Raw genomic sequence first — 27,157 nt, 5'->3', positions numbered from 1 at the left:
TGACACAGTGGAGATGTCAGAGTCCCACTAAGGCTCACCTCTGTTCGCATCAGAGCTTCTTCTGTGGAGCTGCTCCACCAGACTGGCCAAATGTGCGCTGGGTGCTGCTGTTCCACAAACGTCCAGAAGATGGTGCTAGACCCCGAGATTTAACCACATCAACCTTTTACAGCTCATGACTCAATAACTTCACAGCAGCTTTTTACAGGTTCTACATTCATTGTTTATTGCACAGAAAACAAACAAAAAAATAATGTTTTTTTGTAACCCGCAGCGTTTCCAATCAGAGCTATGAAAGGACTTACAGACATTTGTGGGTTTAAGACATTTTAAAGTACGTTCTGTGGCTGAACTGTGACACTGGAAATCACACCTGTAGAAAATTGGACAAAAATAAACAACACTCCCTTTTTATGGTTGAGATAAATAAATCTGTAATCTAATGTAAAACATGAACAGATGGCAACTGTAAAATCTCTAATAAATTAACATTTAAATTACTGACCTGCAGAGTAAGAACCACAAACTGAAAAATAACAAAAGCTGCCCTAATGAGATCAGAATCAGACATACTTTAATAATCCCAGAGGGAAATTACTTTTCAAGGGTCACATATTTAGATTAAGACAGGACTAAAGATTAGATATCTACATGAACTACACATCTTTGGTGTCTGCAGACCTGATTGTCCTGGATTGTTTGAAGGCCTCAGCGTGCTTCAGCTCAGAGCCTCAACTCCTGGCACCTTAGACCCTTCCTGTGTGTTTTCACTCTTGCTCTCAACCCTGTTTCCTGTCAGTCGCCTTTCAAATGGAGGTCAATAGTGCCCCAGATAAAAACAGAATAAGATAAAATAAAAAGTGTAGTGTCTACTGCTGGTGTTTTGGGGAATATTTCTTCCAGCAAAAGACCAAAATTTTAACTTGATCTTTGCAAAATACCTAAAGCTCAGCCAGACTGAATGGACAGGGTCTGTAAACAAGGATTTCTAGGTCTCGCCACAGCTGGATAGTTTTAGGTTGGTTGTATCCTTCACTGTAGGTTTAGTGTCCTGCTGGAAGACCAGCCCCCGCCTCCGTCTAAAGGTTTTTTTCTAACAGTTCCACCAGGATTGTGTAGCTCTACATGTTTCCTGGTGGTTGAATGAGTTCAGCAAAACACTCTTACATGTTGGCCAAAAAGCTGAATGTTGGTCTCATATGACCAGCCTTCTGCACAGTTTATGGCAAACAGCTTTATTCTTGCCACGCTTCAAATAAATGCCAGATTTGTGAAGTGCAAAACCTTCTCCCTGAGCTGTCTGCTGTGTTTCCTGATCTTCGTGATGCTGAAATGTTCTCGAACACCTGTGTTCGTACTGAATAAACTACACAAAGATGAACTATACTAACTATGCACTGGATTGTATTTTGTGGTATTAGATTAAAGGGAGCTAACCTTTATTCATCCACTTCACAATTTCGCATGATTTTGTGTTTGTCTATCACATAAAATCCCATTAATATTATTAAGGTTTGTGGCTGTGATGCCAGAACGTGAAATATTTCCCAGCGGTAAAGGAGTTTTAAGTTACTTTAGGCTCGTTTGAAGCACACTGAGACCTTTGACTGAAAGCATCCTCAGGAGTAATCTATGTAATTTATATTAGTGCAGGTTTAGAAAGTGCATACTATAAAATGGCATCAGCACACCATTGACTCGTGTCCTCCGGTTATCTTCAGTCTCGCCTGCGCTCATGACAGCTTTAGATCGCTGCTGTTGGCTTCATCTGCTGCATCGCTGCAGCCGAGTAGGAAGTCAAACCGCTGCAGGAGTCAGAATCGTGCCTCGCTCAAACCTGGCTCTGCCGCTGAAACTGAGCAGGGCATGATTCGGCACGCAGGAGAGGCGGTCAGACGGGGTTTTGATCCGGCGCCACCGCGGCCTCCACCGACATGTCGGAGTCCATGTCCGGAGCCGGAGCGACCGGGACCTCCACCGCTTCGTGCCTGCCGTTGGCGAGGGCGCTGTGCCGGGCCTGAGGGTTGTGCAGGTTCTTCTCCGGGCAGTTCTGCACCGTGATGATGCGGTTGAATGCCTTGAGGCGGCGCCACAGCTGCAGGTAGACTTTGCTCTGGATGTACATGAAGATGAGGCCGCCTGTAAAGCCGATGGCCACCACGATCAGCTTGGTCCAGAAGGGCCACTCCAGCACCCCTGCGGACACAGAAAACCCACAGTTCCGGTCAGCAGGGCTGCAGGGTGAGAGCTGGAGGGGGGGGTGGAGGTCAAGGTGGGGCTGTGTGCAGAGCTGTGCTTACCCTGAGCCGAATAGTACTTCAGAAGAGAAAATCTCCGTAACTCGTCTGCAATCAAGAGTGGGAGTAATATCTGTGTTTGTCTGAGGCTAATGTTTCAGATGGACTCTAATGTTTATTACACTGCATCTATGTTTGGTGCCTCTAAAGTATGACGACAGCACACAACACCGAACACAACACAACACTCAGAGGGTCTGGTTCTGGTTTTCAAAGTGAAAAACAGGAAGAAGTCAACCAAACTACACTTCTGTGGTGTTATTTTCATAAACCTCATCCAGAAGAGTCGATGGCCAGATTCATAAAATGCTCTAATTTATCACATCTTAGAGAGGATCTAAAGTTTGTCTTACCCTTCAGTTCATGCTTCCATAAACTATTCACCAGCACACTTTTCTCAGACCCAAACTATTTAAACCAGATCCTGCCTGCTTCTCTAACCTTTTCACAGCATTTCATTCAGTTTAAAGTCAGGACATCGTCTTCTCCAATGACCCAGAACATTTCAGGTCATTCTTCTTGAGATGATCTTTAAAAAGTTGTAGTTTCCTTTAACAAACAGCAGGGAATAAAAGGTTTTTCCTTTATATAAATATTTGAACCTGTTTGGACCTTAAATTATTTAAAGGTTTCTTTACTAGGTTGAGCATCCTTAGGCCAACAGCATCAGTTCTTACCTCTTTGTTAGCGGATGTTTTGTGCAATAATTTGGTGCACAGAGTGACCAGACGATCAAAACTAAACACGCCAGCTCAAATATGCACAGATATAGTTTAACAGACCTGACCAGACCTTTAACAGAAGGTGCTAAAGGCTGTATAATGAAGTTTGACAAGGTTCTGGCTTGTCACCGCCTGGCTGATGATCATGGTTGAGTGCAGCTAGAAGTTTGCACATAAAGAAGGATCAATGTGAGAGAACTCATTATATTGACCAATGCTCAGAAGAATGAAAACGTTCAAGGACCTCAGCGAAGACATAAATAGGAGAATCGTCCTGCAGATTCTTTCAGGATAATCAGTTCAAACTGTTGCACTTAATACAACTAATGTGAGACATCCTCCTTCTCACCCCACAGACCCACTCTTATTCCACTCTGGGAAAAGAGAAGCTCAAATAAAAGGCTCAAAACTACCATGAGATTCATCTCCATTACAGGTATAGACGACTGTCCAGAACCAAGACGTCTTCTATTTGAAGTTGTTAGTCTATAAATCCTTAAATGGCTTAGCACCTAAATACATCACAGACTTGTTATCAGTGTATCAACCCTCCAGACCACTAAGGTCTTCTGGCTCCAGTCTACTCCACACCTAGAACCAGAACTAAATATGGAGAAGCAGCATTTAGTTCCTATGCTCTGTTTATCTAGAACAAACTTCCAGAAAACAAAAAGTGCGGAAAGCCTGAGTTCTTTTAAATCAAGATTAAAAACACATCTGTTTAAAATTGCTTTTGACTGTTCTAGTTTTACTGTTTTTAATGTTCTTTTTTGTTACTACATTCTATCCCTGCTTGCTTTTATTCTATTTTCTATCTACATTTTATTATTTTGGTATATCTTAATCATGTAAAGCACTTTGTATTGTCTTGTACTGAATTGTGCTATATAAATAAAATTGCCTTGCCTTGCCTTGCCTTGCCTTGAATCCTCAGATCTGCTGAAGTGCTTCTGTGCCAGATTCAACGAGCACATTGTGAGGAATCGCAGCTGTTGTCTACTTTTTATAACACCAGTTTGCAGGTTTTAACACATTTTGTAGTAAAATCAAGTATCCTTCACACAACTGAAACTATCCTCCCATCTTCAACTTCTTCTTCCACAGACTGAGGTTTCACTGGATGTTTAAAGCCCAGACCGGTTCGCAACAATTTGAAACCCGTCTCATGGAAACAGCTGGTTTGGGTTGTTTGTGGGGATTATTTTTATTCCTTCTGATGGTCATGAAAGTTTGAAGCTTGAATTTTAAGTTTCTTTCCAGCAAAATAATGTCCCTGCATATCTTGCGTCTTCTTTTACCGTGCATAAATATTGGATTTTTTTTTTACAAAACTATTTATTGTCTTGTAAATTATTCAAAAACAGAAAAAAATATGTAACCTAAATCAACAGGGTTGAAATGGGTAATTTAACCTTAAAATGTCATCAGACATTTTATTCCTGTAAGTTTAAATATTTGATCCTTTGATGCTTTCAGTTGCTGTAAAGGGGTTTGATGGGTCTAATTTTGATTTAAAGAGGACACATTCTCCCATTTAATGCCTACCTTTTCACATTGAAAACCTTCAAGATGTGGTCTATATGAAGTGGAACTGCAATGCTTTGGTCTGAATTTCTCGTTATTGTTGCCTGACTGCCTCTCTTTTCCCTCTTGTTCTGAGGTGCGTCTGACAGTAACTCGTTTTGGTGCTGTCTCTTTAAATGCAGATGAGGCACTTCACACCTTGCACCCTTCCAGGTTGCAGAGCGATCCTTTCACCTCGTTCAGCCATTTCTGTAGTATGCTGGGGATAAATGGCTGCACTTTTATAGTATAGTGGAGGACGGTGTAATGAAGAACCTAACATTTAGACTTTTCCACCTGTAGCTCTTGCCTCTTTGGGCTCTGAGTACAAAATAAAGAAAATAAAAATGGCGGATTTGTGAAATTGGCTAGCTGGAAGTCCATGACTTTTGTTTAGCAGCTCCACAAAAAATGTTCTTCAAAAATTGTAAGGTAGAAAACTAGACTGCTTTGGAAAAATATGACCCAAGCAGAATATAAAGATATCTATATCATGAGGTACACAAAATAATGTATTTAAGGGCTAAAAAAGTGGATTTTCCATGATATTTCCTCTTTAAAGAAAATCGTTGGCTGCTTTTCAAGCATATTCTTTATCCTGCATGGTCAAACTCTTCAAGCTTGGAAAATATAGTTAACTGAGTTTGAAAAACACAAAGTTTAATTTTTGACTAGTTGGAAAACAGAACATCCATCCTTTTTTATTTCAACAAATAAAATATCATTATAATAAAAATAAGTGAACATGTAGAATCAAATAATGCACTTGGTTGCACCTAATTCTTAAAACATGAGTTTATAGTGCCATTGACGCACAAACTAAAGTATTTCAAAGCCCTAAAATAAAGTTTAACTCAAGTACTTGACAACATTAATGTAAGTTGGGATGTAATGATACGTAAAAACCACGGTACTTCAGTTTTAAAATAGTTGTTTGGCACGCTTTCTGTTCCCTTCATTCAACAGACAAATAAAATATGGCCACCAAAGAACTAACTGGAGATTTGTTTGACATTATTTTTCAATAAATAAAAGGACAATAATAATAATAATAATAATTATAATAATAATAATAATAATAATAATAATAATAATAATAATAATAATAAATTATTATTATTATTATTATTATTATTATTATTATTATTATTATTATTATTATTATTATTATTATTATTATCTGGACGTCCAATGATTTTTCTTCTGTATCTGGGATGTTCACATTCAGCTTGACATTGTTTCAAGCCAGTAATTCAGTTAAATGCAGCGTGAGCTTGGTATCTTATTGCTGTTGAAAGATGCGTACGCTGACATAGAGTTCTGGTTCGGTCCAGCTTTCCTTCTTCACTGTATCCGCCTGAGAAACTACAGTTTAGGGATAACTGGAAGCTCTCCCTGTTCTGGTGTCACTTTTTACAGTTGCACTACAGAACGTTGCATTATGCACTTACTTATTCAGCTATAAAACTATGCGGTATTCCTTTTGCCCGTTCCTTAATTAAAAGTGATAAGTGAGAAATAATTGACCTTGACACTTTTGTCCAGATTATACAGAATAATGTTCAGAGGAACACCACAGGAGGTTCCAGTACCAGTACAAAGCTTGTTTTATTTTTATGGCGCCCAGCCATCGATTAAGTCCCTTAGAATTAGTATATCAGTCCAAACTTTTTACTGGTACCATACACTAAACAACACAATCACAGTTTTAACTAAAGTTAGAAAAAAAACACATAAAAAAGAGCAATGATGAATGAAAAACGGCTTTAAAGTATTACAGTCAGAGTCAGACAGGTGAAAGCTTAAAGGTACCCTGTGATGTTTTATCGTGTCAACAGTAAATTATCCAAACATATCAAATAATAATGTTAAACTACGTACATACAGTAAAAAATAACAGAGCAGAATAACAGCAGGAAATAAGCATGGAGCATCAATCCACGCACCAATGTGTGAAAACAACAGCGCATCATGTTAGCATTTTCTTGTTGGTGAAGATTCTCAGTCATCCAGGTCATGATCAGTCCAAAAAAATAAAAAGGTTAAAAAATAAAACAACTGGACCTCTATTCTGAAGGTGAAGAAGTTTCTCTTTCCATCCAGGAAGATTTCTCAATTCAAAATGTCTGCAGTAGTGTCGAGTTCCAGCTTTATAGACCTGCAGGCCTCATTAGAGCTTAGATTCACCTGTAGATTCACCTGGAACTGATCGGCCCAACAATGGAGAGTCGTTAGGCTCCTCGTTAGCCTGGCTCACAGGAGGAATGTTGTGGTCACATGCATGGAGGTGTGAGTTGGGGTGAAACTTGGCAAGAATCAAGTCAATCCCTGTGTTGCAAGTTTTTTAAAGTAGAAACCTGAGTCCTCTTCCTCTGTTTAAAGTTGTTTTTTCTGGTTTTACATAAATGGGTTCCTTCACCCCTCTCTCAAACCATCTGTCTTCTCTGTCCAAAATGTGAACATTTTGGCCCTAAAAAAAGTGTCCTTTGTCCTGGAGGTGCAGGTGGACAGCTGAAGCTTTTTAGGACAACAAGGTCTATAAAGCTTGGAACTCCACACGACTCCAGACATTTTAAACTGAGAACGCTTCCTGGATGGGAAGCAAAATGTCTTCAGCTTTAGAATAGAAGTCATGTTGTTTTATTTTTTAACCTTTTTTTGGACTAATTATGACCTGAATGACTGAGAATCTTCACCAACAGAAAAAGCAGACATCTCCAGCCTTAAAACTAAAGAATGTGTCACCTTGATGATGCTAAAACACTACTTTCAGTTTGTCAAACTGTGTAATCTGTGGTGCTTCTAGTAATTACAGAAATGGAAATAAAATAGTGTTGGCATTAGACTGCTGATAATGAAACTCCTAATGATCCAATCTAAAATTGGCTCTTTGGTAAGGAGCCTTTTGATCTATGGTATGAATTACAGGTCAGAGTTAAGTGGCTGAAGGCTCTTAGATAATTTAGAAATGCTTTCTCTCTCCTAGAGCTGCAAGAATAAAACAATTTTATTCAGCTCTTGGAGCTGAAAATAGGTTAAAAAATACTGAAGTCCAAAGAAAACCACTAATGGATCTTTAGTAAATCAGAAGAACAATTGATTAAGACCATTAAAAAAAAACAAAGTAGCTTTGATGCAAGTAAGTATGAAGAAATGACTTTCTATGTTCTCTATCCATTAGTTCCTGTTTTTAAATGAGAAACAGGAAACCAGCACAGGGTACCTTTGAGGCGTCGAGGTTTTATATTTCACCCTGCGTGTCTCTGCTGTGTGAGGAGGGACGATGGAAACGCACTGACCGTTCTTCCCCAGCCGGATCTCATCCGTGGTTCTCCTGACCAGAATGTAGACGGACCACAACATGCACACTATCGCTATCAGGTGAAACAAAACCGAGCAGAAGATCTTTCTCTTCTCGCTCTTCGACATGTGCAGCTTCTCCCACTGGAAGAGCGAAACAGGATAAGAGAGGGGTTAGGGTTTGACGGCGGAACGCTCGGCAGGCTTCGCGAACATCCCGTGCACCTTGCTCAGAGGTTTGAGCTTTGTCTCCATGATGAAGTCGAACTTGCAGAGTTCACAGCAGCGCGTGTCGGAGGACTTGATCCACTGGTTGAGACAGGTCTGGTGGACGAAGCTCAGGCTCCCTGTGCAGCAGCACGGCGTGATCAGCGGGCAGTCGTCGTCCCCCTCGCAGTGGCAGATCCTGCACAGCGACACAGAACGCACATGTGCAGATCAGCGAGGGAATCTACTATGCCTCTCAAAAGTATTCACACCCCTGGACCTTTTCACATTGCGCCGAGTTACTAGAAAGTATTTCATTGGATTTTCGGTGACAGACCAACAAAAAGGCACCAAATAACAGTGAAATGGAAGACAAATGATACATGGGTTTTAAAAAAATGTAACAAATAAAAGTCCAGTAAAGTGTAAAGTGCATTTGTTTGTGCTACTGTAGTTAAATCTGTGCTACTGAAGCTTTTGCCGTCTGTCTCTAGGGTTGTTGTCCTGCTGGAGGTTGAACCTCCACCCAAATCTCATTTCTTTCGCAGGTTTGCATGGATTTAGTAACCTGACTCTAGCCAGATGTATGTCGCTCCGCCTAGCTCCACTCACATACATCTGGGACCTCTCCATAGGAATTGCCTTTATTGAAGGCTGGGCCTAATCAAAAATCCTTGCATATGATTGGATAAGCCACTTGTCTGTTATCTTTATCGACGTGCTATTTCAACCACTCACACCGAAGCCAACCCGTGACACTGTGAGAGCGACGCAGGAAAAAAAAAATTTTTTTGTGTTTGCGGCTCTAGTGGCACGCGTTTTATTGACAGTGAGCTGACAGGAAGAGGGGAGAAGACAGGCGGCAAAGCGCCGCGGGTCGGAGTCGATCCCGGGCCGACCGCGTTGAGGAGTAAATGCCTCCTAATATGGTTTGTGCTAACCGCTCCGGAAAACAAAACTTGCCAAATCCGGTCGGGAGAAGGGCGAAAACATCGTTTCCACCAACAAAAGCCTTCAGAGCCGTTCTCTGATGTTCTTTTAATGAAACAATATTAGGTAGATTGGACAACACGGAAGAAATAGCAGCATCAATGTTAACGCTTGCTTCCTCGATGCGAGCCGCCATTGCTATCAAAACAGTCTCACGTCACATCTATGAAACTCCAGCCCTGCGTCCTGATTGGCCAGACAATAAAATTGGTTGGAGAAATAATTTTCTATGGAAGATGTCCCAGATGTATGTGAGTGGAGCTAGGCGGAGCGACAACAATCTGGCTAGGGTTAGGTTATGGATTTAGACCCCCAGCGTTAAATCTGAAGATCGTTCCCATCTCTGTTGAGGAAAATCACTCCCACAGCATGATGCTGCCACCACCACCCTTCACTGTAGTTATGGGGTGTTCAGGATGACCTGTAGCCTTGTGTTTCTTGTCAGTAAAGGTCAGATTTGTACAGGAATAATAGTTTCACTGGTTATCATCCCAGCTGAGCTGTGGATCTCCGTGGTTCCTTTAGAGTTAACGAGGACCTCTTAGCTGTTTCTCAGATTAATGCTGTCCTGACCCAGCCTGAACGTTTAGGTGGAAATCCAGGACTTCGTAGGTTTACTGTTGTGTCGTACTTTCTTCTATCGACTGAACGGCTCTCTGTAAAGATTTACATGTTGTTTTATAACCTAAAACTGCTTCAAAACTCTCCACGACGTTCTCCCTGAGCTTTCTGCTGTGCTCCTTGGGCTTCATGAGGGTCTTTGTTTAATGTTGTTATCTACCAAACCTCGCTGAAGTCTTCACAGAAAAGCTCAGATTAAATTACCCAGAGCTGAACTCTGTTTACCAATAAGGTGAGTTCAGAGGGAAATTGGTTGCACTGGATTTTAACCAGAGGTATCATCGTAAATGGACCTAAATACAACCACATGCTACATTGTTTTGTTTTCTTCACAGGTCTCCTTTATGTACCACTTTGTGTTTGCTTGTCACATAAAATCCTAATAAAACAAAATAAACTTTTATGCATGTATCTTGACCAAATGTGAATTATGTCAGGGGGTATGAATACTTTTGTAAAGCAGCATTTATGGAACGTCTTTAATGTGTTTATGGGTTCTTTGACTTTCCTGATGTTTTTGTGAGTCTGCCCCTACTTTAATGTCCATTGGTGGAGTTCCCAGACTAACCTGCAGACCTCCAGCTCAGAGTCGTCTGAACAGGGTCCCGCTGTGCCCCCATTAGCCTCGCAGTGGTTCTGCGGGATGGGCACTGACATGTCTCCATCTCCTGATCCCCTCTCCTGGTACCTCTTGGTGATGAGCTCCTCGCCATCCTCTGGCAACGAGGAGCTCCCCTTCGAGCTCCGAGACTTGTAGCCCTTCTTGTCCCTCTCTCTGCTTCGGGACCTCTCGGCCTGTGAGGAGTGGCTCTTCACGGACCCCCTGTTGCCGTGTCGCTTCTTCAGACCGCCACCGTCCTCCACCAGAGGCTGGTTCTCCTTCCCTTCATCCGATTCTACTGACTGCAGCTCCATTATCTCCAAGTTGTCGTCCCCTGCTCCCCTGCGCCCGTTGCCTGTCGCATCCCTCTCCCGGCTGCTCACGCTGCGGCGGCGCGCCCGTCGGGCTTTCTCCTTGCTCCAGCTGCGGGTTTCGCGGCAGGCCTCGTCTTCAGAGGAAGAGTCAGACTCGGGAGCGCCTGAGCACCGAAGGCGAGGAGGAAGCTCCTTGCGGTTCCTGAAGGAGCGCTCCCTCTTCTCGCCCAGCTCGCTCCGGTCAGGGCTGGGACTGCGGTCGCTCTGCTCCCGTTTGGCGATTTGATCTAAGCAGTCCAAGGTGGAGCAGCTGCTCCGCTTGCGGCGGTGGCGTCTCTTCACCTGCTTCTTCTTGACCTGAGCCGTGGAGCTCAGGGCGGTGCCGGTGACCGTCATGGCAGAGGGATTTTGTCTGTGCTTGTTGGGCTTGTGTGACTCGGGGATATCATCTAAGCGCGTCACTTGGGCAGAGCTACGCACACAAACACAGATGCAGATGGATGTGAGCAAAACATAAAAGCAATGGATGAAACAGAATGGGGAAAAGCCTGAATATTATGAACCAGATGTGCAAAAGACTTGATGGAATGCATCGAAAGGAAAAATAAAGATAAAATATTCTGCAGATTTCTATCTCTCAGGCTTTGAGAGATGCATCTGCTGAATATCTGCCTTCAAACAATGGAGGGAAAAACAACTCATTAAGAGAGGGGTCTCCTCCAGCCCTGTTACACTGAGATGTTTTAGGTTCTTTTCACACTGCAAAAACGGAAGTAAAAATGAGTAATATTTTCTTAAAATGAATGTATCTGTCCTTAATTTGGGCAGGTAAATAAGATGATCTGCCAGTGGAATAAGATTTTTGCACTTAAAATAGGAAAAACTCATCTCCATCATCTTATTTCAAGTGCAGGATATCTAATTATCTTATTTTAGGGGTCAAAATACTCATTCCATTGGCAGATCATATTATTTAACTGCTCAAATCTAGGACAAAAACACACATTTTAAGAACATTTTACTTATTATTAGATCCATTTTTGCAGTGCACACTGGTTGAGGAACCCAACTCTCCTCTCCACAACCTGCACGACTTATTAAAATTTGGAAATCCTCCAATCATCGTGCTGCTGCTGCTTAGTGTTCAGTGATCAGGATTCTTCTCGGTGTTCCCAGTGTTTCAGAGCAGCTTTACGACCACGGAGCGCTGAAATACAGTTCCTGCTTGAATGTTTCTCATTTTGTCACAGAGACACGACATCGATGGATTTTATGTGGGGAAAAAAAACCTGCGGCATCACTTAATTATGAAGAGTTATTGCACATATTTACAAATAAACATCTGAAAACTGTGGTGCGCATTCATGTTCAGTTCCCCTGAGCCTATTATTTGTACAAATGTTATTTAAAATCAAAGTGTTTAAAGGGTGTTATTATATATAAGCAATACGAAAATATTTGCTTAAGAAAAAGATGGACCTCTCTCCTATCTCCTGTGGTGCCCCCCCCACCCCCCACCACCATGAGCCAAATAAGTGGTTGAGTAATGAAAATAGGTACCCAAGCTACAGGTTAAACTTTAACAAAGTCATGAATGAATGGAAAAAAGGTTTTAAAAAAACTTTTTGTTGTCTACAAAAAAATAGTAGCAAAGCATCTTTTCAGGTGCAATTTTTCACTAAAGTAACAGTCAACTTCTTTGAACAAATGAAAAAAAAACTTGAAAAATGAGAAATACAAGTGACAAAGACATGAGAATTGATCCCACATTCAGCCTGTTAGATCTGCCATTATTTAAAAACAAAAAGGATTTACTCTGAACCAAAACATTAAAGTCTGTTAATCTAAGATAAGGTTTTTAGGGGTTTTCATCAACAAGCATAAAAAAAGTCTTATTCTAAGAGCACTTTATTGGATGAGTCCTAGTTCTGTATTAAATTATTAATTGTACTTTATTTGTTTCCTCATTTTATTCCCATTTAAAATCTATAGTCTTTGTTAATTGTCCTCCTTGATTGGTAAAACAGTCTTGTGTGGAAGTCTGTGCACCATTGTTGATACAAAATGAGTTTAATGTTTTTTTTTTCAGGATTTTAATTTCTCCTCTTAAATGCTGCAGCTGTTTTCAAAACATTATTATGGAGAAGTTATTTTGGAAATAAATAGCAACACACCCGCAAATCCTGTATTATTGTTTATTTCCGGGTGGGGGGAGGGGGGGCAGCACACAGCATTTGTGCTCCAGGCCCCCAAACATCTAGCACCACCCCTGATCTTAGCGAGGCGTTTGTGCAGCAGTGGGTTCCCTGTTGGACGCACTAATGCTCATTTAGCATTTCTGGTTTTAAACTTGGAAAAATAGAAGATTTATGGTTGAATAGGCCACTGGAAAACATCATTAGAGGAAATCATCTGAAAACTTCATATCAGGCGTGGAACAAACCACAAGGCAATTCAGATCACAGATCATCTGAACCAGAATAATCCAATGTTCTGATAAAAATGACAATATCAAAATTACATCTGCAACCAATAATAAGAGAAAAGGTGAAAATGTTTGAGTTGCTGCAAACAGAATTCATTTTTCCTGTTGAAAGGGTTATAGGGAAAGGGTTGGTGGGAGACATATCGTCCCCTCATTTTACGTACTGAACAGTAAAAAATACAAGCAGAAAAAATAGAGACTGGGTCTGTGATATGGGGAATGGATGAGAAGTGAGGAGAGGATGGTACACGGCAGAGAAGGTTCAGACACATTTTCCCATTTTCTGTTTTACACGCTGTCCTTTTCGCTGTGAGGACACATCGCTGGGTCTCAGTGTGACAAGCTGTTATCTCTCTTTTGCTCATTACACGCCACTCCTGACTTTATGTGACGTATCTAGTCCCTCTTTTTGCACCTTCAGATGTAAAGAACTGTCTCACCTGCATATGTCCTGAGCAGACGGCGTTATCGATGCCCTTGAAGCTGCATTGCTGGCCTGTAAAAGAAAACAAAATCCTCTATTTTCTGCTTTGTTTTTCAGCAACAGTCTGTCAGAGTTTGTCATTTTAAATCTAGAATTTGTTGCATTATTATTTATTGTTTGATGGATTTATTATATTTTCTATGAAGGTGTTGTGGGATAATTCAGAGATTGAAAATTTATGTGACTTTTCTGGAACAAATATAGCTAATGGGAAGAGTCCCGACACTCATCTAGGCCAGGGATGAAGATTAATTAAGAGATTTTAAAGATGCACATGAAATGTTCTGTTTTCAGGTTGGGATTATGCAACAAACAACATCAGAAATCTTGTGTAGTTTATATATATATAATATATATATATATATATATATTATATATATATATATATATATATATATCTACTATATATATATATATATAGATGATAGATAGATCTAGATAGATAGATAGATAGTAGATAATAGATGATAGATGATGATAATAGATCGCTCGCTCCTAGATAGCTGATAGCTAGATCGCTAGATCGATCGCTCGATCGCTCGTCGCTCCTCGCTAGTCGCTAGCTCCTCGATCGCTCGCTCGCTCGCTAGCTAGCTCGTCGCTCCTAGCTGCTCTCGAGAGATCGATAGATAGATCAGCTAGATAATAGATCCTAGATAGATAGCATACAGACAGACAGACAGACAGACAGACGACAGACAGACAGACAGACAGACAGACAGACAGACAGATAGATAGATAGATAATCTTTTATAAGGGTCCTGATTAATGGCTCTCCAAGCATCTCTGGCTGCTTTTTCACTCATTTTGTTCCCGTCTGTGTTGCTGACCATGAAGGCATATTTGTCTTTGTGCAAAAGAAGAAAAAAGCAAGGAGCATAACAGCAAATAACACCTTTTACAGAATAGGGAAATGTCTTTATAAAACAAGAACAACAATGCAAAGAGACCTGAATGACTAATTATTGCCATTTTAAAAAGGTCTAACTCTCTGGAAGAAAAATACGACAATGTGGGCGATGACTCAATGTTGTTGAGCAACAATATATCAGATGTTATGTAAAACCTTGGGATTTGTGACCTTGCATGTGATGATTTTCCCGAACAGATGATAGTAGCTCAAATATTTTTCTGTCGGATTTGATGCAAAATATGTTATCAAAGAAAAACACATTAAACGGCACAACAGCGTGTCCTCAGAGAACCAGGAAGACATTGAGAAGTCTTTATTTAACTGATTAGGTTTCAATATTTGCACGTAACCTTGGAGATGTTGCTGGATCGACTGCCTGAGCGCCCAGGTGCTTTCTTCCCCTGCAGGGAGAACAAGACAGGAAACCATTACATATCAGACACAAATGTGAAGCTTTCATGAACAGAAAGACAGGCCTGAGATTTTAAACAAGTCACAAAGTGTTAGTTCCCGCCATCTTTAGATGATTGTACAGTTTTAGTGTGATCTTAACCCTCCCAAAGCTAACAAAACAATTACCATAAATACTAAAATGTCAAGGGAATCAGTGGAGATTGTTGCTTTTATGTCTAAAACCAGAAGACTAGCATTTGTTGCTTTAACAACATGATTTCTTAAAGAAAACTGTAAACATCGTTCAGTCTCATCTAAAAAAAATAAAATAATGAAATCAGAATCTGTGAATAGTTACATTAATTTGCAAATAGGACATTTAAAGGCAATTACTCCCATAAAATGTCTCCATCATAAATTAATAAAAAAAACAAAAAAAAACAATGGTTTTTAATGTAGCCGGCTTTTAACGCCTCCTGTTTCTGCAGCACTGGGTGTTGCCTGATCCTGCTGTATTTACAGTTTTAAAATCCAACATCAGAGGTCACATGTCCTCATAACTTCACTGTGATCCGGGCTAAAGCCAGCAATCCTATTAGGCGTTTGTCCCGCTCCAGGGGCACCATGCTGCTCATCAGCGCGTGGCTATTTAAAGGCAACTTAAGCAACTTTATCTAGAACCTGTCGGAACAGCGATCGTCTCCACTTAACGTTCAGACCTTGAACTCGACCATCGCCTGATCAACCGTGGCCTCGGCTCCTCGCTGCAGGAGTTAAAGATTCGGGATTTAGATGATTACTTTAACAGACTTGGTCTGCTTCGTGCTGGGTCGTTTTTATAGTACGCAGCCATGGTAAAAAAGTCAGTTGTTTGGTTTTAACATTTAAGTTTTCTGTTTTTTCACCAACAAGTTACTTAAATATATCCTCTAGAGTGCAAACCTACACCACAGATTCCACCCTTTTGTTATTTCTAAAAACAAAGATGAAGCAAAACAGTAAATTGTGGAAGTAGGCAATGCTATCCAAAATTTTAAACTAAACTGACATGCTTCTTTTATGTATTCATTTTTCTTATAACGGATTCTTTATAGTAGGGTCTTTATACATTTGTAATTTTTTTCTATTGTGAATGTAATGTGGCATGCTCCTTTTATGTATTTATTTTTCTTATAATGGAATCTTTATAGTAGTGTTTTAATGTGTGAATGTAGTTTGACAGCCATGGTTTGGAGTATGTAGCAGCCAGACAAATTTCCTTTGAGAATAATAAAGCAAATAAAAATAATCAAAAGCAGAAATGTTTGTGAAAAATTAAGTCAATGTCCTAAAACTCAAATATTCCTCAGCATCTAGATAAGTCCAATTTCTGCTCCAAGGGCACATTTTGCACATCTACAATAAAAACCTGTAAAATTGTCCCAACCATTGGCACATTTCTTTTAATCTGGGTTTTCTATTTCTGATAAATAGACAATATTCTTGTTTTTAATTTTTCCATGTTGTAAATTTAACCATACTCTATTATTTTGTATTTGTTGTTATTATATTTTGCCTTGTGTGAAAATTCCTTCTTCCATCATAGCTTCTGGTACACTCAGACCTCCCCACTGAGACCCAATAAAGGATATTTCTATCATTTGGGGGGCGGCATTAAACCAGCCTGAGGTAATAATTGATAAGTTTAGGTCTGTTTATACCGTAAAAGATTAAGTAAAGGAATGAAGAAGTCAAAAGTCAGGACAAATGTCAGAATATCTCAATTATTGGAAATGAAGTTGCCAACAACTGTTTATTATGAAAACCTGTAGCAGAAAAACTATTTCTTGTCACTTTCTACGGTGCCTTGAAAATATATTTGTCCCCTTATAGATTAGACATCCAGAGAGAGTTTAACCATGAATGAAAAAAAAAAAAAGGATCAGTGTGGATTCTTCCCAGGAGAGGCCGACCCACCAAAACTCCTCCAAGAGTGCATCAACAACTCATCCAGGAGGTCAGAGAAGAACCCAGAACAACATCTAAAGCTCTGTAGGACACATTTGCCTCAGTTTAGGTCAGAGTTTAGGATTCAACAATAAGAGAGAGAGCCTGAGGAAAAACTACATTTATCAAAGAGTCCCAAGGCCAAAACCACTGGTGATCAAAAATAACATAAAGTCTGTCTCACATTCTGATGATCCCCAAAACGTTTGGGAAAATATTCTGTGGACTGGTGAGAGAACGTGAAACGTTTTAGGAGGTGTGTCCCGTCACACCTGCAGTCAAACATGGCGGTGGCGGCGTGATGTTGCAGGGCTTCTACTGTTAGAATCGTCAATCCTGAGGGAGAATGTCTGAAAATGAGTTTGTGACTTTAAGCTCAAATGCATTTGGGTTATGCAGGAGGACATTTCTCCGGAGCAAGTCCACGTGGGAATGTTTCAAACATAAAAAGACGGTTTTGGAGTGTGGTAGTGAGGAGGGACGTACAGTCTTAAAATCGAGCCTGAAAGCCCTCCAATTGGGGTGGAAAAAAAAGAAGAAGAGTGGACCAAAATCTCCTAACAACGACGTAAAAGACTCATTCTGCGTCATCACAAACACCTGACAGCAGCTGCTGCTGCCATGAGATGTTTAAGACGGAATTACTTTTTTACGTACATAGGGCCAGGAGGAAGAGGATTATATAATAACTGAATCCATCATTTGAAAACTACTTTTTGCCTTTCCTCTGGTTATTTTTGCCTGATGTGAAAATGTGTTTGACGATTTAAAACATTTGTGTGTGACAAAAAAGCAAAAACAGAAGACTAGTAAGACCTGCATCTATTCGGGAGGGCGTCATGATCCTGAAACTCAGGTTGATCTCTCTCTGTTGGTCAGATCACAGATCTGAGCCGTACTCCGGCTAAAAGTCAGAGAACCAGTGAAATTTGCTAACTGCTGCTCTCAGACTGATCACTACCAACAGCAAGCCAGAACCAGCGCATATCTTTTAGATATTTCAATGCTACGGCAGCCAGATTACCGACAGAGGCTGTGTCTCGCAGATCTATTGAGGTACAATCCATCTAAGCATGCTGTTATTCTTTACATATACAGCAGTCATATTCGGTTTTAAAGATGGATTTGGTGAACTTTGGGTCTGTTATGTCGAAATCTTATCCTTCCAACTAATTGTTCTGAGAAAAATTGTGACTTCTGAGTAAAGCTGGAACACGTTGCAACGTCATACCCAGCAAACATGTTTCAGCTGGAGGTTAGATTTGCTAATCTTCGTGTGATTTCAGGGGTGGTTTCTTTTTTTTAGGGACAGACTGAGGAGCGTTTTATGGCATGTTCACAGGAACTGAGCTGATGCTAATTCGCAGACCTGGTCCTTGGTGCATTACAAAAAACATTTATCAGTAACAGCAAATAAAAACAGCACAAAGCAATAACAATAGAACACTAGATTAAAGTTCACAGATTTGATTTGAGCCGTTGTTTGATTTTACTATTATATTTATTCAGATCTGGAAGAGATTTTAGTTCAGCAGGAACGGTATTCCAGATCTGTGGCCCTTTTACAGTAAAACATGCTCCGTCCAAAAGAAGTTCTGCATCGGGCTGGTCTGCAGTTTCCGTTTACTGCTGCCCTTTGTAGTTGAACCAGGATCGTGTCAATGTCAGGGACAAGACCACTAATACGTTTAAAAACCAATTTCACAAAAGAATAACTTAGTGAGCTATGCTTTTTTAATATTACAATCAGTCAAGCACACATAGAGTAACTGAAATCCATAATTCAAGCATCGGCGTCAACTTCAGTTTTACTAGTCGTCAACCACTGAGAAACAGAGAGATCATCAGAACTAAGTCCCAATTTACAAGTAGAAACAAATTATGGAAATGGATAATCATCATGTCCTAAATTTTCCCCAATGGTAAAATTCACACTGAATCAGCTGGAGAGATTTTATTACATCATAGAAACCGAAAATGAAATTCGAGGCCTTCTAAATCTCCCAGCGGACGAAGAGGAAAATTTTTCAAGAAACGATGGACATTATTGTTTTTTTAGGTCTGGGGGCAGAAAAGAAAAACTAAGTACATTCTGGAGAAGACAAAAAAAACCTTTTTGCTTTGATAATGGCAGAAGTAAAATGTACACTAATGTTCTGGCTCATTACTTGTAGTGGATTAAATCTTTTTAAAACTAACGTTTAGGACGCTGCCTGTGTGCGGCCACAGTGACGTTGAGGAGGAGGAGGCGTTTATCAGCCCACATGAAGCCACGGCTACGGGTGTCCTCTGGGTAAATCAGAGAAATAAACGAGGGAGACTCTAAGCTGATCAAAGGATTTCCCGATAGCCAGCCGCCTTAAAATCAGCAGTCGTGTTTGGAGTCAGAGCGACTGTTACTCTTAACTAACACCTCCATGTGTCCGAGGTTTACATTTATACAGAGTCCAGCGCATGAGGGAAAGACCGGGAAATAATTATGAGTTATAAAACAAATGAGCTGCCTCTCAACTCAGCTGACACTGTCACAAGTTTTAAGTTTAATTTCCGGTTCAGTTACTTTTGGTGGAAATGGTGTAAAGCCATTAAAGACGACTGCAGCAACACGTTATGTCTTACAATCAAACATCCACCAGCAGGTTTAAACTCCAAAGCTCAGAGTTTCTTGCATGTGTCGTTTCTAAGAAATCTACTTTTCATTTTAGGGAAAACAAATGGATCAGATGATTTTTTTGGTTCCCTTATTTCTGTGGTTCTGTTAGACTCATTAAACATCATTATGTTTTGGTTTGCACAGAAAAAAAACACCCAGAAGCATAAGGACACCCCTACATCTTCCTCTGGACGATGGTGAAATGGAGGACAGCGTGAGTTCTTGCTGTGGTTTACCGTCATCTGACATCATCAGAGCAACCGACTAATAAAATAATAAACATCATAATCTGTATCTTTAGAGTTCTTTTTTTATTTGTATTTAATGTTTTTCAAAATGGATCAGAACTGTGCTTCAGACTATTAGAAATTTGTAATCTAACACCGAGACAAGAACTCTGAACAAACCAGGAAATGCGCCTCTCCACCAGAGATGGTTTAAGGGGAAGATGAAAAGTAAAACTCAGTCCTTGTAAAGAGAAAGTGTTGCAATAGTCGGGTTCCTGCAGATTTCTATTAAAAATTCAATAAGTTTCCTGTTTTTTCATGTTCTTTCTTTCTCTGCAGTTTTAATATATTCTGGACATGCGAGTGTGGACCTTTTACCTAGAAAATGCTTGCACATTAGTCCGATTTACTTTCTGCACGTGTCAAAAAAATCAGAAATCAACACAACAGCAAAGCCGGCTTGTGACTGGTTCGTTTTTTTGGCATCAGGACTGAATCGGATCAGCTCTGTCTTAAGATAAATAACAAACAGGCAACTTATTCTACACAACATGTAGATTCTTGTAAGAGTTTGAGATCCTACCTGTCTGTAAAAGATCAATAAAATCAGCAGTTTTGCTTTGTTGCTTTGCTTGGCATCCAAACCAGAACCAGCTTAGGAAACAAAGCTCCGGTTCATCTATGACTTTTCAGCCAGTAACCCTAAAACCAAAATAGTGACGGCTAAGGTTGACCCCAGTGTGTGATGTGACAAATCAAGATGAAGGGAGAATAAAACATAAAATCTGTATGACATGCATATTGTTGTTAGAAATTTACATTTTATTTTTAAGCAAATAAGACAGGAAAGTAAAACAGTTTTTCATTCTCTTTTTTTAGCACTCAGATCAGAAAATGCTAAAAACAATATTTTCTGACTTTTTAAGACCTCCTAGCAGTGCCGAATACACAACTAACTCATCCAACAGACTGAAGTAGGAGCCTTTAAATGTTGGACACATTACAAACAAGGCTAGACTAAACTTTGGATGATTTTCCGGAGTCACAGTTCTAGATAACAACATCTGAAGTTTATTAAACTGTTCTAGAAAACCCAATAGTTAAAATCAATGCCACATTCTGCTTATTCATGCGCTACATTATCAACTATTTCCCAGAAAACTGCAACTGTAGATCACACAGACCTACAATTGCACACAAATAACTCATTAAATGTTAAAAATCATGTTTTAACTTCTATGTTTTCAGTAACATGATGACTAATAACTGGTATAACTTATTTCCAGGCTTAGGCTTTACTAAATATTAGTATCATCAGGGATCTGGGCTTGAGCCTGTCTCCTACGGTTTAAAGTGTTTTCACTCAGATGCCAGAAGCACCAGAGCGACACGAGGTTCTCCAGCTGCAAAGATCAATAACGACAACACTGCCCCACCCCCATCTGTTGCTGGGCACTGCCTATCAGCTGGCTCAAAGAGAGCAGCTACACCTTTTTGTTTGTTCTTCAATCTTCCTCATCTGCTAACAATTTTTCCTTCTGATAAGTCGTTTTTTTCCTCTGCTGTACAGCTTAACTTTAAATTTAGCTATTTTTTCTAGTGTGTTTTTGTATTTTTTAAGATGTCTTCTCTATGAATGCTCATTTTTATTTTTTTCTCTGGGTGTCTTTGGTTTGTGTTTGAGTGTTATGTGTGGATTCTGAGTTGGTGTCTCACTAAAATTTCCTCATGAAAGAATAATTTCTTTTTAAAAATTAGGTAACAGTTTTAAAACTACAACTGGCCACCTCTGAGCTGACGGTCCAAATAATTAACGGGCTAATATCTCGTTATGCTTTTGTCTCTTTATGAGAAGCACAACATCAAAATGTTACAATAGTTAAATTAGAGGGTGTTTCTTATTGTTTTTGCTTATGTTTAGAATTAAAAAAAACAATTTAAAAAACAGTGAGATTCTATATATCATTATAACCATAGTTTCTGGTTTGAATAAAAGCATGTATCCTATGTTATACCACGGTAGTTTTACCTCTGGTTCTGAGAACATGGCCCCGCAGAGACACATCTAGGAAGCTATCAGCAACTTCAAGCAGATTAATTTTCACCCACAGAGGGTGAAGATGAAAACTTGGATGACACACTTTTATTTCTTAACACCTAAAGTACAACCACTAGCTGTGCCCGTGATTTTCTATAGGTGTCTATAATTTATTGGTGCTTACGTTAGAAATACTCTACAATCTAGAAATTACTCAAAAAAAAATAATGTTAAAATAAAGTCTGCAGCTAACAAACACGAAAAGGGGCTCATGACTGGCAGCATTACAGGTGTAAAACGCAGGTAAACACCAGGAGGTGACCACTAAAGAACAATTCAAGACAAAACTGGAGATCACAAATCCACATAAAAAAAATAAAAAATAAAAAAAAAAATCGCCACATCTCGCCAGCGTGCTGAACCTCCACCTTACTCTGCAGAATAAAATGTGTAACTCTTACCTGAGCCTCTGCTCCTCTGGAAACACTCAGAGTGTGAGGCGCAGCAGAGACTTTACAGCGTCTGTGTGGACATGTGCCTGTTTGTGCTGATGGGGGGGGATTAGGTGCTGTGGCGTGGACCAGCGGATATATTCTGGTTCCACCTCCAGCCGTATTTAGAAAAGCAACGCTAGCTGCTGTGGAGCAGAGCGTGCTCTGCATTTGTCCAACATATGTTTTGAAGAGGTTTAGGTTTAAAGAATGATGCATGTTTAAAAAAGGAAAAGGAGTGATGCTATAATCTGTAGACTTTTTTAAAAGTTTTTAAGATTCTTATTATTTAGGCAGAATTTAGGAGGTCTGGCCAGAACTTGAGCAATATCACTGCTGAAAATGTCAGAAGCTTTACTGTAGCCACCAGAGGTATTATTTTCATTAAACATTTCCCACAGGCTGAGGGTCATCGGTACATTTAGCAGAGGAACATACAACTAATGCCCCACGTCATGGGAGAAACTGTAGTCTTAACTTTTCAAATATAAAGCACACTTTAAAGATCTAAAGTCAAGGAAATTAGAATATTTAATTAACCAAAACATGTCCAAGGCCTGATGTACCACAACAATAAACATAGTTTTATTAAATTTGTGTTAAATTTGTTTCCACACTGCGATATTGTGGATTAAACTCTGGTTTGACCTCAAAACATTTTTACTTGAAATCATAAGTAAATTTTTTCTACTTATTTATGTTCAGAAGCAGAAATCCTCTGATTTCAGTGAAATTTATTACCAATGTTATGAAAAATACCTCAGCTCAAAATAGAGAAAGTTGTTTGCGGATGGACTGTAGAGACATTGGTCGTTTTAATATGTGTGATAATACTGAACATTGCTGTAGTCAATGCATTTGTTACTTCAAGGCTGGATGACGGTCACTGCTTATCCCCAGGATTCTCTTCATTACGCACTCTGGAGTGAATCATTTTCTAAATTGTATTGTTCACTTTTTTTGCATTTAATGAACAAAAGACTGAGGTATTATTATTTAAACCCAGCGATGTTTCTAGAGTCCATACTGATCAGACAGCAACAAACCTGGGTGTGAGACGGGACGACGATTAATTATTAAACTTCAAGTCCAGTTTTTATCATCATCTTATCATCAATTGGCCAAAGTTAAACCTTTTCGTTCAAATCACCTTGAGATTTTAATTCATGCTTCTACTATGACTTATTTAGATTATTGTAATGGTCTTTATGTCTTTAATTAAGCGACTTCAGCTGGTTCAAAACGTTGCTGCACGCCTTTCAACTGATACAAAGAAACAAGAACATACCACTCCTGGTTTGGCATCCTCACATTGATTTTAAAGTTCTTTTATTTCTTTTTAAGCATTTACATGGTCTTGCCCCTCAGTATTTGTCCGACCTGACTCAAATGTATGTTCCCTCACGCTCACTCGGGTCGGCAGATCAGTTACCGCTGGTTAACCCGAAGCCAAAGAGGAAGATGAGAGGTGGGCGAGCGTTTTCAGTCGATGCCTCCAAACAGTGAAATATGCTCCAAGTCAGACACTTGCTGTTTTTATTCCCTTTCTTTGCAGCTCTCATAGACTGTATGCTAAATGTTGAACTTTCAGCTCTAAATAGTTGGACGATTCAGGATGTTGCAGATGATTTGGTGTGTTTACAGAACAGGTTTAATTTCTGCACGCAGAACCTCTTTTTAATATAAACCATTTCACATAGATGATGTTGCTGCGTATGTAATTTCTCCAAAGAACTTTATTTAAAAAGGCCAAATGTCCCTCCTCAGTAAACGGGTTGTTTACGGTAATGATATGCAGCTCTACCCAGGTGACTTCGCTCTGATTGGCTACAAACATATTTTGGAAAACCGATCAAACGCACCCCTTCTCCTCCCCACCCACACCTCCCATCTCGGCGCAACACTTCGTTACAAATCCATTATGGTTTTATGGCTGCTGAAGTGTTTGTGTTGCAGGATGTTAAAGCCTTTGGTCCGCCAAGCTCACAAAAAGGCTTTAACCTGGCGGCGCGATTTAACACAACTGGCCCGAAATACAAAGCCACATAGATGGTGTGCTCTGATTGGAGAATATAAAATACATAGAAAGACAACCCGTTTTCTGATCTGACCATTTTTGAGCAAATTAACAAAGCTGACCGCTCCTGTGCAGATCCTTTGGTGTTCAGTTTAGACATTAATGCACAACAGACCATATTATACCCACAAAACGTCAGAAAAATAAAAGGTGTTGTCGTGGCCCCTTTAAAGGTATACTATGCAACCGGGGTTGATTTTCCAGCGAGGCTCCCCCCATCGTAAATATGCTCAGCTGTTCTGGTTTCTCCATCAAGCCAGGCGCGGTTGTTTTGAGCTTAGCAGACAGGCGAACGCAACGAAAAGTGGGAAAAAACGGCAGTACAAACAATGACTAACACAGTGAAGGTATGAACATCAGGGTTTCCCGCAGCTCTATCTTGGCGAGGCGGCCGCCTCGCCAAACTCACGCTACCGCCTCACCAACATTCAAAAAGTAAATAAAATAATAATAACCATAATAATAATAAAACTCGATATGCTTGCATGTTTATTTAACGTTAACACGCGGTTCTTTGTTGTTGCTTTCGCGCGTGCATATAGTGAATGGCAGGGCAAAAACACATGGAGTTCTCACCGTAAAGCAAGACCGACTCTCGCGGTCTTGCACGAGACTTCTGAGCCTGTGGGTGCGGGCCGAGGGCTCCTGCAATTGCAAGTGCGGTATTTCCCCCACAGACCACCAGGGCGGCCGAGAAAACCTTTGTTTGACCTGAAATTACTCATTTAATCATCCAAAACGGTATGGAACACATTAATTAACTGAAAAATATTACATAGTATGCCTTTAAGAAAACTCAAACAATATAAGACAAAACGGGGAAATTATATGGAAGCAGCTTAAGCAAAATAGACCACAGACGTACGTAAAAACACAGCTGCTGAAGTTTTTGGTCCACTTTTTCAGCCTTTAAATAGACAAGTCAATAGGATCACGTATTATTGGAGGGAAAGCAAGACCTAAAACCAGGGAACCAGGACAGGGAGTTATTTTTGGTCTATTGTAGTCTGAGAATTGTCTTAGCCGGTTTAAAAATACATTTTAATCTATGACTATTTGACCTGCTTGACCAGAGAAACACGCTTGTGGGATTTGAATTAACGGTTGTGAAACCCCTAAATATTCTGCGTTATCCAACTGTGCTATATTGTTTACTTCTGCAGTAACTTCTGAAATCAGGAGTATTTCAAGACCGAAGCCATCGATCAAAGCCTCTGTTGTCAGAGTTGCGTAACAAAACACAGCAAACGACCTTCTACCCTTAATGTTGTTAAGTTTGTTTTTTTTGGGATGTTGATGTTTTATCCTGACACAGACGGCTTAAAGACTGAATATTCCAGGAACTCGGCTATCCACCCTAAACAGGATGACCTTAGGCCTCCTCCTCTCGCTGCCTTCACTCAGACAAAAACACTTTGCAGCCTCGTGCATTTTTAATGCAATGTGGGACGATATGAGGTTGCCCAACGTGAAACGAAGCAACGCGGCATCCTGTGGAGTTCTCTGACATTCTGTGACTGTCTCGCTACGACCAGAATCGAGACGTCTTAGGACAAATTGTGTGTGATGTAGACACATGGAAACCTTCGCTATCAAATCAGACAAAAGCTTATCAACGATGTCCCTGCAAGTCAAGTGAAAAAAAGTACTGTAAGCTGATATTTAAAAACCATACTGGATGTTTTTGTTTTTTTTTAGATTCCTGTCATCACAAAACATAGATGACTTCTTCAGGTTCTACGGTTCTGTTTGGGAGCAGAGTTACGGAGGTCAGAATCTCACCTCGTTCTTGTCTCTGGAGCGAGGAGCGCTCTTCCCGTTGCCGGCCGTCTCTCTCGCCGGGACCACAGTTATCTGCTGTACCGGCATGCTGCTGTTTCCGAGCAACGCTGCGGTGCTACTCCCGCCGCATTCCCATCACGTCGGCTGCCCCCATGTGAATCCTCCTGTCCCGTCCGCAGGATTTATTAGTTATCTAGTTTTTCTGCTTAGAGAAAAAAAAAAAAAAAAAACAAGACGCCCGCTCCCGGATTGCTCTCCCTTGTCGGCCCAATCCGGATCACAGACGGAGACAGAACGGGATCAGGTCACCGAGGCAACGAGGAGACAGCTCTGAGGATGGAGGGGTGTGAGGTCGTCATGGCGACTGGGAAACTACTCAACAGTGCGCACCGTTTGCTCCTCTTCCTCCCTCCCCCTTTCCTGCTGGTAGACGGACAAGAGAGGAAGAGTTGAGAGTGGTAAACAAGAGAGCAGGGGGAAGAAGTGTGTTGTTGTGACACGCGTGTCTGTGTGGTGATTGTCCTGGAGGGGGGGGCGGGGCCAGGATTTTGTCGTGCTCCCTGTATAACAGGCATAAGGTCCACCAGGATTAAGGCTTAGACTAACCCCAATCTCCTCCTCTGACCAGTGGTGTAGCTAATAAGCTTACACAACTTGTCCACATGGACAGCACACACACACACACACACACACACACACACACACACACACACACATATATATATACTGCCTGACGGGCTGCAGACTCCCTGCAGTGAAGCAATATGCTGACAGACATTAAAACACCTCTCCCTTTGCCTGGAAATAAAGCAACATCACTCGTTCAACTGGACACGAAGTGAAGACGTGACTCAGACCACACTCAGTAGGTGTGTGGACGGTGAAGGGTTAATCCTGTTTTACAACTGCCTTCTTTGGGTCATGAGGATTATGACTGATATAATAGGAAAGTGGGGGAGTTAAAGGCATGACTAAAACAGCAGTGGTACTGGGGTTAAGAGGGATACACTGCA

The 27,157-nt window shown here is 40.5% G+C and overlaps 1 protein-coding gene across 2 annotated transcripts; it reads right to left on the bottom strand.

Moving 5' to 3' along the window:
* Positions 1–261: 261 nt before the first annotated feature.
* On the bottom strand, positions 262–27,157 carry march1 (membrane-associated ring finger (C3HC4) 1). 2 transcript variants are annotated; one of them, XM_036137515.1, is made up of 8 exons: positions 26,145–27,157; positions 14,848–14,898; positions 13,541–13,596; positions 10,269–11,087; positions 8,108–8,288; positions 7,882–8,026; positions 2,301–2,345; positions 262–2,196 (listed from the first exon to the last, which is right to left on the bottom strand). In XM_036137515.1, exons 1-8 carry the CDS (start codon positions 26,229–26,231, stop codon positions 1,892–1,894), a joined length of 1,689 nt encoding a protein of 562 aa, XP_035993408.1. In that variant the 5' UTR covers positions 26,232–27,157; the 3' UTR covers positions 262–1,891. The 2 variants fall into 2 exon arrangements, with proteins under 2 accessions (XP_035993408.1, XP_012725281.3); XM_012869827.3 differs by lacking the exon at positions 2,301–2,345.

The sequence above is a fragment of the Fundulus heteroclitus genome, chromosome 5 (assembly GCF_011125445.2).
Source record: "Fundulus heteroclitus isolate FHET01 chromosome 5, MU-UCD_Fhet_4.1, whole genome shotgun sequence".
NCBI classification, from domain to species: domain Eukaryota; kingdom Metazoa; phylum Chordata; class Actinopteri; order Cyprinodontiformes; family Fundulidae; genus Fundulus; species Fundulus heteroclitus.
Note: the sequence above shows the minus strand (reverse complement) of the source record. Positions and strands in the feature narration are given on the sequence as shown.

Excerpts from the sequence above, each read along its gene's own strand:
- march1 (XM_036137515.1), bottom strand. The coding sequence starts at position 26,231 with ATGCCGGTACAGCAGATAACTGTGGTCCCGGCGAGAGAGACGGCCGGC. Across the intron at positions 13,597-14,847 it reads GATCCAGCAACATCTCCAAG|GCCAGCAATGCAGCTTCAAG; the intron begins GTTACGTGCAAA and ends TTTCTTTTACAG. Across the intron at positions 2,346-7,881 it reads GATCCGGCTGGGGAAGAACG|ACGAGTTACGGAGATTTTCT; the intron begins GTCAGTGCGTTT and ends TCTTGATTGCAG.